Raw genomic sequence first — 16214 nt, 5'->3', positions numbered from 1 at the left:
CTGTCGTGTTGAGGTTTATTAGAGTTATAACCCCTTTCTTTACTTCGCGTCGAGCATTATTTTCAGAAATTCAGTTACGTTCATAGTACAATGGCAACTGCCGCCATAGATCCGGAGCTGAAGAAGCTCCCGCGCCCCGGTCGGGGCGGATTTCAAGCCCACGGTCTAACCGAGGAAGAGGCCCGAGTACGAGCCATTGCTGAAATTGTCAACTCCATGGTAGAACTCTCAAGGAAGAACCAAAGAGTGGATCTAAACGCAATCAAATCTGCCGCGTGTCGGAAATATGGACTCGCACGTGCACCGAAGCTGGTAGAGATGATCGCTGCACTTCCCGAGTCGGAGCGCGTGTCTTTACTCCCTAAGCTTCGCGCCAAACCGGTTAGAACCGCTTCCGGAATCGCGGTCGTGGCGGTTATGTCGAAGCCACATCGGTGCCCGCATATTGCGACTACAGGGAATATTTGTGTTTATTGCCCCGGCGGACCGGATTCGGATTTTGAGTATAGTACTCAGTCGTATACGGGATATGAGCCAACTAGCATGCGAGCAATTAGAGCGAGGTAAGCTATTTGATGTTCATTTTCCCTTGCTTCGTCGAGCTCGTTGATTTACTGATTTCATGTTACGTTAGGTTTGCGAACAATAATTTAATATTTTCGATTAGGATTTCATTTGAAATATTAATTGTAAGAATGAAATACTGATGAATTAGTTGAGATTCAGTATAATTATTTATTTGAAATTTGAGTAGTATAAAAATATGAATATTGTCAAATTCATAGATACTATAGGAATTTCAAATTCTATACTAAATAGGTACATGAGTCCATGGATTTGAGAAATAATCAGGAATGTTATTTTTGTATGTGTTATGTATCACACAACTTGCAGTATTTTTAAAATCCAGGTTGAAAATTTGGAATCTAAATTCCCAAAAGCTACCTTAAAGAAACTTTTGAAAATAGAATATTTAGTTAGTTTTTCATTCATTGAAATCAATGGGAGATGGCTGTTGGCATTAGGTTGAATTGGAATGGTGGGGGTGAGAGGGCCACGTTTTTGCTTGGTTAAATTAGCTTCCGATTCTGTTGATTGCTAGACTAGCTTTTGAGAATCCAAATGTCATGCTGAATTTAGCAGCAGTGAGGTTTCATGATTGTTAAGAAGAAAAGAGATGAGATTTTTGCATTTGCTTAGTACTGTCTGTCTAAATTCTTCGAAAAACTTGGTCTATGATGATTCCAGGTATAATCCATATGTCCAGGCAAGAAGCAGGATTGATCAGCTGAAGCGACTGGGTCACAGTGTAGATAAGGTTCGAATTATTCCCTGGATTAAGTATCTGCTTTTGTTTTTATTGCATTGAGATCTATAGTTTGAAAACACTTTGGCATTTGTTAAAATGATTATTGGATATTTGTAGGTTGAATTCATCTTGATGGGTGGCACCTTCATGTCACTGCCGGCAGATTACCGAGACTATTTTATTAGGAATCTTCATGATGCTTTGTCAGGTCACACTTCTGCCAATGTTGAAGAGGCAGTTACCTACTCTGAGCATAGTGCTGTAAAGTGCATTGGAATGACAATTGAAACGTGAGTTATCATGTTGCATTTTGAGATATATTCTCATCTTTTTTTGCAGTCGAGAACTTTCATGTGTAATTTACTTTTTAGTGGTTCAGACTCAAAATTGGTATAGTGTTTGTTTGGAAGACATTTACCAGTATTAATGCTTTCCTTAATATACTTTCTATATATATATATATATATTGCTGCTTGATATGTCGCATAAAACTAGGCAGCTATCTTGGTCCACTTCTTCATTTTTCTTGAAGTACCCCATGTCCAACATGAGTATAGGGATATGATCCTCCAAGGATCCTCAAAATACAAGGGGAAATTAACTGGGGGGGGGGGATAAACCTACTTGTATCGGGCACGTATTTTTATCCAACACTCGTACCCAAGTACGAGTTACATCATTAAGTAGGAGTCAGTAGTTGTTTAACAAAAGATTGTAAAGTTGAATGTGTTATTTTATGTGTCTGAAATATGTAAAGAAAAATTGTTTGCTTTTTACTTATTTCACTGATTGAAACACACCACATATTTAATAGGAGTTCTCATTCTTCTGTTTCTGGTCTACAGTAGGCCAGACTATTGCCTTGGTCCTCACCTGCGTCAAATGCTTTCTTATGGTTGTACACGATTGGAGATTGGAGTTCAAAGCACATATGAAGATGTTGCTCGTGACACTAATAGAGGACACACCGTAGCTGCAGTGGCTGATTGTTTTTGCTTGGCAAAGGATGCTGGTTTCAAGGTATCTGTCTCAACGCTCTGCCGTTTCTCTCAAGCGAAACGATTGTTACATTTCCCCTAGTTACCTCTATTTAGTATAAAGAATCCCCCATTATCCTCTTTAGGGATGTAAATGAATATAAATGGCCAGAACATGACTTTCTCGTGTTCGGTTCCTTCAATAAATGAGTCTCAAAATCTTGTTCATGTTCATTTATTTAGCTTGTTAAACGAATAGAAGCCGAACTGTTCATGAATTGTTTACTAAACTCTCCATTCATTTTACACCCCTAGATTCTTCATCTTCTTCATCCTCCTCCCTCCTGTCTTTTCCCTCTCAGCACAGCCATTGAAAAAATGAAATCAATCTTTTTGTCCGGCACAAATCACATATCAAATCAACTAAAACAAATTTTCATTATCACGGAGTATGCCATATGTGGCTTAATTATCAGTTTTTGCATTTATGCATTCAGCTTCTTTCAATTGGATCCACTCCTTGCTGAACTTTTTTCATTGCTTTTTTGAAGGTTGTTGCTCATATGATGCCCGATCTTCCTAATGTTGGTGTCGAGAGGGACTTGGAAAGTTTCAAGGAGTTTTTCGAGAGCCCTTTATTTCGAGCTGATGGGCTTAAAATATATCCCACGCTTGTGATCCGTGGAACTGGCCTTTATGAGCTTTGGAAAACTGGCAGGTATCGTTACTTATTTATATTTCTTTGTTAATGATTTCATGGGTATCTATGAATTTTCGGTTTCTTTCAAGTTTCGACAGGAAATAAAATTTCTATTTATTTACTTTGCAGGTACCGAAATTACCCGCCTGAGCAGCTTGTGGACATTGTGGCAAGGATCTTGGCCATGGTACCGCCTTGGACACGTGTTTATAGGGTCCAGCGTGATATTCCTATGCCTTTGGTTACCTCTGGGGTTGAAAAGGGAAATCTTCGTGAACTAGCTTTAGCTCGTATGGATGACTTGGGCTTGAAGTGCCGAGATGTTCGAACGCGTGAAGCTGGAATTCAGGTAACAAGACAATGTTGTTCCTCAGAATCTGTTCATGCTAAAAAGCAATAACCTGTTGAGAGTGTAATAATGGCATGTTTATTTCAATACAGGATATTCACCACAAAATTAAACCCGAAGAAGTTGAGCTTGTTCGACGTGATTATACAGCAAATGAAAGCTGGGAAACATTTCTGTCTTATGAAGATACACGCCAGGTACTGCAAGGCCCTCTCTATTGCTGTTTGTGTCACTGTGTGTACATATTTGATATAATGTTCTCTATGTAACAGTTTGTCTGTGCTGAAACATGATACGATGATACAGGATATTCTTGTTGGGTTGTTGCGACTGCGTAAGTGTGGCCAGAATACTACTTGCCCTGAACTAATGGGGAAATGTTCTATTGTCCGTGAACTCCATGTATATGGAACTGCTGTTCCAGTTCATGGCAGAGATGCTGACAAGTTACAACACCAGGTAATGGTTAAAATCTTTAGTTCTAAAAATTACCCTAGAAAGGAAGTTGAATAAAAGTTTCCCTATGAGGTGGATACACTTCAAGTTCTACATTTCGAATTTAATTTTTGTTTTGAACACAATAAAATAGAAAGGTCATGAAGTAACCTATACTGCTCCGGTTTCTCACATGTTTTTGAAATATTCATGTTCGACACTCATATCCAATGCGTATTTGGATACGAGCATGGAAATATAACCCACCAAACACAATGAAAAACTTCAATAAAATTGAATAGAGCTGTACTCAAGCCAAACCGAGCTTGAACAATGAGAAGCTATATTCGAGATTCACTACTTGAAACTTGGCTCTAGCTCGATGGAGTACTATTACAGAAGCTTGAGCTCAGCTCGAACTAAATTGAACTATTTGAGTTGGGCTCAATTAGAGCTTGCTGACATGATTTATATACTCGAGCTTGAGTTTGGACTTGAGACTTGAGACAGCTCGTTCATATGCAAATTTTTATATTTAAATAACAAATTTTAGGGTTTGGGTTTAAAATGTACATATTAAGGGAAAGGTAGTAATTTAATACTAAAATATTAAAAACATGACTTGCAAGCAGCCTGCTTGAATTGAGTATTAAGATACTCAAAAGTCTGCTCAATAATGACCAAAACACACTTGAGTTTTCTTAAAGTCAAACTTGAGTAGCTTGCGAGCAAAGATGTCTAACTTCATCCTTAAAATTTAGCGGAAATGTACCCTTGATAGCTCTAATACTTGAGAGTCAAATCTAATCCGAGTAACGTAAGTAGCTTTATCTTCTTCTTTTTTGCAGGGTTATGGTACACTTCTAATGGAAGAAGCAGAGCGTATTGCAAGAAGGGAGCATAGATCAACAAAAATAGCAGTGATATCTGGTGTAGGAACCCGGCATTATTATAGGAAATTGGGGTATGAGCTTGACGGCCCTTACATGGTTAAATATCTGACTTCATAGGAAAACCTAATTTTGAATGTAACACCAATTTTGTATGCTTTTGTGTAAAATTCTAGTAACAGATATCAATTTATAATTTTGTATGCTATATTACATGTTGAAATATTTTTGTGTTTAAATTATTTTCTTTTAAGTTCATCGATTGATCTCAAACGTTATACTTGTTCAACAATCAAATTATTTGGTAGACACTATTGCAATTTAAAAAAGGATTTTAGAAAGGTTAAATTATGGTTTTTGTTTTTGTATTTTATAGAATTGAGATTTATTCTATATTTTAAAAGTTAAAATTTTAGTTAAATTATAATCTTCGTTGATAATTTTCGTTAAATTTTATCAATATAATATATTTATATTTATTTTCTATTAATCATGTCACATGTGGGTAATCTAATTAAAATGTCAAATTGATAAATTTTGATAAAAATATTTACTATTTGTATGATTAGATTGGAATTTTCAGTGATTAAATCTCAAATTTATCAAACTAGAAGAACTAATAACACATTTTAGCCACGTACAAATTTGAGTCAAATTATTCAGAATTTTCTTTATTTAAATTTAATACTAAAATATATTATATAATGATTTTGAATCATGTTTCTGTGTTTTTTTTCTCAGACAACTATCTAATCCAATTAATAGGTCTAATTCTCTCAACCATCAACGGAAACTTAAGTAACAGAAAGCAAAATATTAAGCTCGATGTTTGAATATTTTAAACACGATTATGACATGAAAAATTAATACAAAGACGATACAAATACATGGATTAGTATCTGCTTATATTCTCTAACCTGAATGGACTTGAAAAAAGGAAAAAAAACAATTGACTTGAATCAATAACGTCCAAAAGTCAAGGTTGAATTGCAGTTCCAAAACACTATTAGCCTCTATTCAGAAACTCCTTATAACCCTTATAGAACTAACCATAGTCCAAGCTTTGCGGCATACTCTACAACAGTCTCGAAGCGATTCAAATGATTTAAGTTAACTCATTCCATCAGATTGTACAACACCTGTTTGCTGCCATCATCAAAAACATAACGTCGGTATCAAGAGGCACTGGCATTGGCATTCATGCCACTGAAATTTCCGTGACATTCAAAGGATGCAAACACATTGTATTTCAACTTTCTGACTCGAAGGAAGTAATATTCATCGTTTTATCATCTTCCTCACTGCAACCAAAAACGAAGGAAAGTTAAGGGGACGGTCAAGATAATGAGCTAAACTAACACTAAACAGCTCTTGTACTTCTTTTATTTGGATAACACTAAACAAGTTACCTGCCAAGCATAAGCTAAACCGATTAAATTATGGCAACAATTTGTTAAGCACAAGATAATGAGCTAAACTAACACTAAACAGCTCTTGTACTTCTTTTATTTGGATAACAGGGAGTGAAAACAGCCTCTGATTGTTTTCTAACCAATATTCATATACATATATATATAGCCCCACCCACACCACCTTTCATATTTAATTGAGTTCCTTTTAAACCAAGTTTTTCTCCCCACCAACATGAATGTCAAAAACAAGATCTGCAAAACCAAACCCTTAGAAACCAATGCTTTGTTGGTTCAAGTGACAAAAAGCTCGGTCCCTCTTTCCACCATGAGCTTCACTAAAAAACTTAGGAAAAGTAAATCCTTAGAAATATTGGTAAATCGTTAAATATTTTGGTAAAAACTTTTCCTAAGCTTTTTCTAATGAAGCTCATGGTAGAATTTCCTAAGTTTTCCCCCATTTGGGGTAGACAGACTCTAGAATAGTCGAGGCCTAATCTACCTTCCCATATTGGGGGATCTTAGACTCCAAAAAATAAAGGCATAATAATAAATTTAGCTTTTAACATTTACCTCTTTGGTCACTTTAACCCTAATTCTTTTGTTTTTGGATCACTTTGGCTCTCAAATTTTAAAATTTAGTCAAATTGCTTTCTTTTAGATGTAAAAGTTAACTGAACCATTAAAATTTTAATGGCACTGACGTGGCTACCTGCATGGTAGTCCATGTATAATTCATAAAAAGTCAAAAAAAATAATAATAATATTTAAAATTTCACCAAATTTCAAAAAAGTTCATAAAAGTTTTTAGAAAAATTATCTGTGTTAACAGTGAAATATATATGGACTACCACATAAGTGGTTACATCAGTGCTGTTAAAATTTAATGGTTTAGTTAATATTTTCATCTAAAAGAAAGCAATTTAACTAAAATTTGAAGGTTGATGGCCAAAATGATCTTAAAAAAAAGAATAAAGATCAAACTGACAAAATAGATAAACGTTAGGGACTAAATTTGTTTTTATGCCCCCCCAAAAAAACTTGGAAGCTGTTCAAATCAAAGTGTTGCTAACCGAAAAGTGGAGAGTTGTATCAGAAGTTTAATATGCAAAGCTGGTGCCATTGGTATTAATCTACCACAACAACTGATTGATAAAGTTCAAAAGCAAAATGCAAAAGAAAATTACCAACTATGAAGGTTTTGCTTTCCGTCCAACTTGTGACACTCGTCTTAGCACTTGGGTTTCTTGCTTCATGTCTCTGCAAAATAAATAAAAGTCATAAATATTGTTGCAGACACTCAGTCAAGCAGAAATCTTGGAAGCTTCGTTTTGTGTGAGTGTATGTATATAAATTACCTTTGATATAAATAATAAAGAAGATAGAAAAGAGGAAGCAGCATCATAAGTAGTATTGATGTAGCCATGTAGAGTAAATTTGTTTGCTTCTGAAACAACAATAGCAATTTCAAATGTTAAATCATATTTCGTCAATAGTATAAATAAGTTAAAAGGACTTCTACATCATTTTGAATAAATGATAACGAGAAGTTTCCGAAAATGACATTCTGGAAATTTAGTATTACATTTTAATAGTCACACTATCTTTGAATTTATTGGAGATTTTGCGGATATCCTAAAACACAAGGCGATTAATCTAGGCAGCATAATGGGATTTATGATAAAAAAAGCAAAGGTTAAAGTACTTGGGAGGTCCCTATATTATAGGGACCGGATCAAATTAGTCCCCCTATTATTAAATGAATCAAATTAGTCCCTATACTTTATTAAAAAGAATCAAATAGTCCAAATTGTAACAGATTTAACATTTACTGTATGAAAAATATCTTGAAATTTATTTTTTTCAATTGCAGCTCAATACCAAACAAAAATTTTCATTTACAGGACCATAAAAACTTTAACAAATATTATCCCTGTTAAACAGAAAATGATATGTTTTAAACAGTAAATGTTAGCTCTATTCCAATTTGTGCTTATTTGATTCTTTTTAATAGTACAGGGACTAAATTGATTCATTTAATAGTAGAGGGATTAATTTAATTAGGTCCCTATAATAGAAAGACCTCTCAAGTATATTCACCAAAAATTGAACCCCAGTCATCCATGCAAAGTTCAACTTTTAACCCAACTCCAAACTAAACCAATTACGATTTAAAAAATAAGCTTACCTTTCCTCCTCTAGGGAAAGGTTTTGCTTTTCCAGAGCAAGTGTGAGCATCACAAAATTGGCGCAGAAACAATTCTTCAAGGGACAATGCAAATAAAAGTAGAGATATTAGCAATAGTATGACCGTACCTCATTTTAAGTGAAAGATATTCACGTCACTACAACATTATCAGTTTTTAAATAACAGAACTCAGGATATATGAAAAGGCATATTTATATACCATGGAGGCGTCTGGCAGATGGACTCTGACTAATAGGAAAACAGCTATTGGCAAGACTCTGCTTACACGAAAGAATAGATGTAAATGAGCCAGAACATTGGAATCAACAAATTATGGAATGACAATAATTAGAAACAACCTCACAAAGATGGCGGTTCCTCGTTGCAGCAGCAGGATTGCACTTGGCCTTGAGCAAATTGGAATTTATCACAAAGTCACAATGCAATGCTCCACATAAGTCAGCCAAGCACTTACTTTGATTCTGAATTGATCGGTTAAGCTTTGTCAGCAATGTAAAAATGAACCATAATTTGTTTATGAAGATTAGAGAGATATTGACACCCTAAACTGAATGACGTTTAGCAAACAATTTAATACGTAATGCTATTCATGTCAAGAAATGTAGTGCAGAAGCAGGTAAAAGTACTATGGAGGCCCCTGTACTAGGAGTTAGATTGCATTTTACCCCCTCTACTCAAAAAAATGGACAAATTAGCCCCTGTACATTAGATCAAAGAGCAAACTGATCCTCTTGTTAAAAATTCCATTTTTGTTGTTAAAAATTGGTCCCCATACATCAGCATGACGTACATGTGGCATGTCACATGCCACTGTCTATTTATTCCATCGACCACGCTAGTTTTTAACAGTAAAAGTGGATGAAATTTTTAACGGAAATAACCAATTTGCTCTTTAATCTAATGTACAGGGACTAGTTTGCCCATTTTTTAGTAAAGGGGGCAAAAAAACGCAATCCGGCTCCTAGTACAAGGGCCTCCATGTTACTTTTACCTGTAGAAGCATTAGTGAAAGAAACAAAGCACAAGATAATATAGAGGATTACCATAATTTGGAAACAATATATAACTTGAAATCACAGAATTACAGAAAAGTAAGCACTTTATGTTATGGCACAAGAAAAAGACCTACAATTTGTTGCAAGAAAAGGAACAGGAGTCTAACATACAACATTTAGAAGATTGTAGTGCCTGTTGTCAAAATGCTGGTCGAGAAATCTTTCAGCACGAAAGCTTTTCTTACAATATCCACACCGCCACTCGCTTACATCCAAATGAATCTTGTGTCGCTCTTGATCCCTAAAAAGATCGTTGTCTGGATGAAGCCTACAGTCAGCTGAAATCTGATACCCTTCTTCTTCAACGAATGGCATCAAATACTACAAGGTGAACATGAAGAACATTTTCATCAGCACGACGCAGAACATCTAAATGAAAAAAGTACTCCTCATCAACCTAAAAGAGTCATCTTGTTCTTACATCATCTATAATCTGCCAGGCAGCCCTACTTCTTTCTCTGGAACAATGTACTTCATGAGTATCATGCGATTCCTGCTTAAGAGTCCTAAAGAATAAGGATAATGATGATATCATCAACAGAACTTCATGAAAGAAGATACCACATTTTTTTCCAACACCCATGATCACTAGTCATCACAAAAAAAAGGCAACTAGTACGAATCAACTCAAACTCCCATCTCCCCAACTGGAACAAGTTCAAAACAGCATTACCTCGCAGCCAAAGATTCTTCAAAGCCTTGCTGCATAACAATAAACAGAAGAGAAAACACAAAAGGTCAGGTTGGAAAAACGGTGCATCTTAACTTATTCTGATGTTTTCATTTCAAGAAGGGGCAGAACGGGGGGAGGGGGTGCTGGGGCTGGCAGGGGCCCTGGCCACTTAAAATGGAAAATTTTCCCTTTAACCCCTTTAAATTCTCTAAATTTAGGTTGATATATGGTAAATTTGCACTTTGGCTCCCAAAAATAATAAAATTATGATTTAATCCTAATAAAAAAACAGTAAAATTATAAGCTAATACAATGATAAAATTACATTTTAGCTCTTATATAATTTATATTTAACTTTGGCCCCCTAGAGAAAATTTCTTGGCTTCGCCCCTGATTTCAAGAATGCAAATACAAATACAAATACAAGCAAACACTGTCCCAGAACTAAGCATTGAACTCCAGGCTTAGGAGACATATACAGAGAAATGAATCATGCATATCTTCATATAAAAATTTTCTTGTTAACAAAAATGACCCTTTGATAGTTAGGATATATATATATATATATACACACCCACGCACACACAACTAATCTAATTAACTGAAGTAATGGTCTCGAATATACAATATACAACCGACATGAATATACTCGATTTTTTTCCATATATTTGGAGGATCATAGCTTTCTATCAATATCCATATATATGAAGCACTGATACATTCAAGAAAATGAAGAGTTCATATAACCTAACTTATATGTAAGTACCAACTAAATTGGATTAAGGAATTTAAAAAAGAAATTAAGTGGAAACCCATATGAAATATAGAAAAAGGAGCTGAAATTGAAATGAGGCATTAGATTAAATTACTGAAGTAAATATTAGATATTTCTAATCAAAATGAGAAATTTAAAAAAAAAACCTGGGATTTTGTGACATGCAGCAATATAAATTGAATGAGAATAATTAAAGTTATTGCTTTGGCTCTTCCCATCTCTAATCTTCAGTCCTCGTCTTCTTCTCTCTCGAATGGGAGAATTAAAGCTTTAACTTTTAATTCTTCTCTGCAAAAAAGGAAAAAAGTGAAAAACTTTTCCCGGAAAATTCACTGTTTTTCTAACTTCTAAGCTATCTCGGTTTCGTGGAATTTCAAATTGGGCCCTTTGGGGTATAAAGATAAATTAAAACTTACGATGGTTAAGGATGTTCTCATTTTATGAAAGGATTGGTTATATTTGAAAGGTGTTGGTTTTAAGGCCCGCCCCATCTCATCATTCTCAACCCGGTCTTAGGCCCATTCAATAATAAAAATGAATCATTACTAATATCAAATTTAAAAAAAAAAACGGCCCAACTTTTAATTTTGCAAAATGTAACTCATCTGTTTCAATTTTGTATAATTTGATCTTTCTTTTAAATCATTAACACCTCTAAAAAAATTACTTGAGCCACCTACTGTGATTTTAAACAAACAAAGATATTTCAAAATTATAGATTAACTTTGATCTAATGTATAATTTGATATATGAACTTTAATTTGGTGTAATTATGCACATGGAACTTTGATTGTGGTTCAAATACATACATAAAACTTTAATTTTATTCAATTGTACACATTTACATCAATTTATTTCTATATTAAATATATAATTATTGGTATTGCAATATATATTTAAAATGGTACTAAGTCAATAATTGTGTTAATAATTTACGAAAATTAAATTAAATTAACATTTCATATATAAATTTACTTAAATTCAAAATTTATATACAATTTTGAGATTTATGCAGAATTCTATATATGGTTAAAAGAAGTGAAATTGTGGTTATCAAAACAATATTCTTTTTATTAATTTATCATTTTAAAAAATCAACTTAGTCTTGGACTATTTTATTTCTTAGTTTGTTTTACATGCATTATTGGCCTTAAATTAAATTTGTTAAAATCCGAATTCCAAAGGGCTGCGTTCTATACCGCATAGAAGAAGGAACCAAAAGGAAAAATATATATTTTGATATAAAAAAAAGTCAATTTATTGACAAATTAGATTATGCAAATTAATATGGGAAAATATTTGTTTTGTATACTCTACAAGTAGGGTCAATGGGTCAACAACTATCTTATAAATATATAATAAAATATTTAAAAATAAATATTAAAAAAAGACAAATGACAATTGTTTAAGGTTGACTGTGAAATAAAAAAATAACTTCTAAAGTATCAATTATCAAATACTAACTCAATTAATAATGGTAGGGATGAAAAATATAATCTAACCATTATTTTATGGAAGCTTTTTATGGTTAAAACATGTTCTAAGTTCATTTATTCTACATATATTTAAAATTTAGTCTCCTAATTTTATTTTAAAGAATTTAGTTCATCTATTTTCAAATTTAAAAATGCACGTGGACATGTTACTACTGTTAAAATTTTTTATTAAATTTATTACAATATCATTTTCTTATTACATCACTATTATGTAAGGTTTTCTTTTAATTTCAAAATATTACACTAATAACTTAAAAAAATTTAATAATGTTAACAACTTTTAACATATTTTAACTTTTTTTTATCTCCTACCTATAAGTCTCCAAGTTGGGAAATAAAGAAAAAATCAATATTAATATAACAACTCAAATTATGCTAAACTAAATTATTTACTCTATCCAACAACTTTAAATACAATTTTTGTACTAGACATGTTAATGGGTCGGATCAATATCGAATTTTGAAAAAAATTCAAGTTTAACTTATCCAAAATTTATTTAAATAGTTTGTTTCACTGTTCAAAAATAATAAACATATTTTAATTTTAATTTAATTATAAAAATTTTATAGTAATATTAATATATATTTGTTTTAATTTTTTTTTAATAATTGACTTGAACTAAATTGAAAATTTTAAGCTCCAACCTAATCCATGAGCATCTATACTCCATATATTCCAAATAAGACAAGAGACAAGTTTCAAGGATAGAAAAGCTTATATTTCAATATTTATTCTTCTCATATTCACACATGATACATAAATACTTGTCGGGTAGAGTTTTATGTCTTTATTCAAGTGTTTATTTATAATTAAGAGAGCTTAACTTGCAAATCTGCACATTGGAGAAGTCAATCTAAGTTTACTATATTAGTATTCTCGTTCGTATTTTAGGGGGAAATTAGTGGCTCTATCTTAACTTTCAAAAGATAAAAGATTACAAAAGTTATATATTGTTATTGAAGAAAATCATTTCTAAATGAGAGAATTGAGGAAATCCTTAACAAGAGAAGTCAACAAAGGTAGGCAATTGACATAAAACCACTGTAATTAATTATTGTGTAAATTTTATTTTCAATATTACTAGCTTTCATTTCAGATTTTCTAAGTATTGATATTTTTGAGCTAATAGTAGCATTTAAATTCAGTAAGTTAAAATTTGTTATTAGTCTCTTATTATGTGTAGATTATGGATTTAGTAACTATTTTTTAATTTGATCATTTTTAGTGTCAATACTTGTCGATTTTTAAAATTTCAGTCTTGACTCAAAACAGTAGTTATTAAATTTATTACCCAAGGGTGTGTTTGATAAACATTGAAAATTTTTAATGTTTAATATTTTAAATGTGTTTGATAATCATTTTAATTTTTACTTATCACTTAATATAGAAAATACTTAGTTAATTTTATTTTATTAAAAATTTGAAATAAATTATCTTTTTTAAATTAAATATTCAAATTAATATATTTATCTTTCATCCAAAATAATATGAAATACTATATTAGTAACATCAAAATTAAAAATATTATTTTTAAAAATCACTATTTACTTTTATCAATCAACATAATTATATTCAGAACTTATATTAACTAATTTGCCAAATAATTTTTAATATAAACTCAACACTTTTAAAATCTAATAGTAAAAATTTAGTATTTAATTTTAGTTTATCAAACACATCCTAAGCATTTATCTAATAAACCATTAAAAAATATTTTCAATGATTTTTTTTTTACATGTGCTTGATAGTCCATAATAAAAATAACCCTATAAAAATTTCAAATAAAATTTAATGGAAAATAATTTTAATTAATTAATTAATTCAATTTTAAATATTTAAAATTAAGGATAAAATGTAAAATATTTTTCCATAATTCAAAAAATATATATAAGACAGTTTAATTATATTTTGTACTTGACTTTAAGTGATATATCAAATAGATTTTATAACTTAAATTTACAATACTTAGTTTTTCAACACTTAATTTTTAGTTTATTAAACAACACTGAAATAGCTTATATGACATTATACATGCGATAATACATTTGCCGTATAAGATTTTAGAAAATAGCATAATTTATAGGTTATCATTTGGGCCAGGATTGAAATTGTAAAATTTGAAATATACAAATACTAAAAATGACTAATATCATAATAAAAGGACCAAATTAACAATTTGTGAATAATATAGGGACTAATTGTAGAATTTAACTATCAAATTAATAGGATTGAAATTACAATTTAATAATTATTTTATTGTAATTTTTGGTTAAAAGACACTTATCCTCTTAGGTTTAGTGTTAAATATACTTACCCCTATTGTCTCAACAATGCTATAAACTGCATAGAGATCTACTAAGTGTAACGCCCCAATTTTTAGGAATTCTGTGAATGTTGGCATAGGTTTAATTATGTTTGTGGACCTCTAGAAGGCCCAAGCTTAAGATAGAACCCGGTAATTTTAGTTAATTTTTGTTCCATAAGGAAAAGGGAGTGAAATTATGAAATAGGGCCTATGTGAAAATGTTTGAAAATGCTATAGGCTAATTTGTAGTGGCCAAATAAATAGGAGTGCAAAATAGGAGGATTTGCATGACAAACCTCCCATTTTACATGAAGTGGTCAGCCATCATGTTGTTGTAAACAATATGAGCACTTCATATCCATAATTCATGGTACAAATCGATAATGGGTTAGGTAAATGTTCCATGATAATAAATTAGGTAAATATTCCATGATAATGGGTTAGGTAAATGTTCCATGATAATGGTTTAGGTAAATGTTCCATGATGGGCATTTAATGTCTTTTGTATTAAAGAATTAAATGGATGAAATATGAAATTTTATTAAAAGAAAAAGGGGTAAAAAGAACAAAGTTTTGTCCACCTTTGTTCATCATAGCCGAAAGTTAGAGAAGAGAATGGAGAGGAGAAAGCTCTTGAGTATTCGGTCACTAGGAGGAGGAGAATTGAAGGTAAGTTCTTGGTACCTTGCTTCTATTTTGAGGTTCATGAGTTCTTCTTGATTCTACCTTAACTCTTGAAGCATATTTTGGTTTTAGTTGCATTGTGAGCATTTAGTCATGAATTAAAATGAAGGAAATGGTTGTTGTTTCATGTTCTTTTGATGAAAAATGGAAGATAGGTGAAGTTGAGCCAAACAAATGAGCATGCATGTGCCTTAGATGCTAAAGGGAAAAATCGGCTAACATGTTGTGCTTTAAAATGATGAAATGGAGATTATACTTAAGTAAAATCATAGATATGTGATGATTGATTGGTGATATACATGTTTAAATAACATGCATGCAAGGTATGTGTGAAAGAGTGATTTGGTAATAAATCGCTTGGGGAATGATGACGAACGTAACTTTGGAAAATCACCATAAATTGTGGGAGATGAATTAGAAGCTGAATAAATTATGTAATTAAAGTTATTCCAATCAAATCCATTGTAAAGAATTGTAAAAATTAGAAATCAACAAAAGAATTTCAAATAAAATAAACAAGAACATATTTTGAATTACGTACAATGAGAAATTTGATTAAGTAATGAAGAGAGGTCGATTAGTCAAACAGTAAAGCATGGGAAACTTTGAGAAAAATCTGGTATTGATTGGATAAACCAAAATTCTGAAAATTTTATGGATAGAAGATATATGAGTCTATTTTCAGGGAAAATTAACGGCACTTGATTTGGAGTTTCGTAGCTCAGTTATAAATGATTTAGTGATTGTTGCTCGGAAGACAACTTGCGGTGAAATTATGATTATGTGGTAAACACGACAAAATTTGTTAATTAGTTGCTTATTGGTTTCTTATAAGCTTACTCGATCTGTAGGTGTGGTTGGCGAATATTGTAAGGGGTTAATCGTAGTTCGTATTTGAATAGTTAGATTAACGTGTTAGTAATCCAATTGTAGGCGGTTCGTGTGTG

At 31.8% G+C, this 16214-nt stretch overlaps 2 protein-coding genes across 2 annotated transcripts; one reads left to right on the top strand and one right to left on the bottom strand.

The window, feature by feature from the left end:
• Positions 1-8: 8 nt before the first annotated feature.
• On the top strand, positions 9-4883 carry LOC108468257 (elongator complex protein 3). Its single transcript, XM_017769150.2, has 9 exons — positions 9-563; positions 1249-1318; positions 1427-1599; positions 2155-2329; positions 2838-3004; positions 3116-3335; positions 3428-3532; positions 3642-3794; positions 4619-4883. The coding sequence occupies exons 1-9, from the start codon at positions 91-93 to the stop codon at positions 4778-4780; spliced, it is 1698 nt and encodes a 565-aa protein (XP_017624639.1). The 5' UTR covers positions 9-90; the 3' UTR covers positions 4781-4883.
• Positions 4884-5488: 605 nt separating this feature from the next.
• Positions 5489-11204, bottom strand: LOC108467897 (uncharacterized). The gene is made up of 10 exons (XM_017768716.2): positions 10928-11204; positions 10007-10035; positions 9755-9839; positions 9445-9654; positions 8617-8739; positions 8478-8535; positions 8258-8331; positions 7428-7516; positions 7257-7329; positions 5489-5961 (listed from the first exon to the last, which is right to left on the bottom strand). Exons 1-9 carry the CDS (start codon positions 10997-10999, stop codon positions 7260-7262), a joined length of 810 nt encoding a protein of 269 aa, XP_017624205.1. The 5' UTR covers positions 11000-11204; the 3' UTR covers positions 5489-5961; positions 7257-7259.
• Positions 11205-16214: the final 5010 nt, after the last annotated feature.

Source organism: Gossypium arboreum, chromosome 7 (genome assembly GCF_025698485.1).
Source record: "Gossypium arboreum isolate Shixiya-1 chromosome 7, ASM2569848v2, whole genome shotgun sequence".
NCBI lineage: Eukaryota > Viridiplantae > Streptophyta > Magnoliopsida > Malvales > Malvaceae > Gossypium > Gossypium arboreum.
The sequence above is the reverse complement of the archived record's forward strand: the minus strand, read 5'-3'. Positions and strand labels throughout refer to the sequence as shown.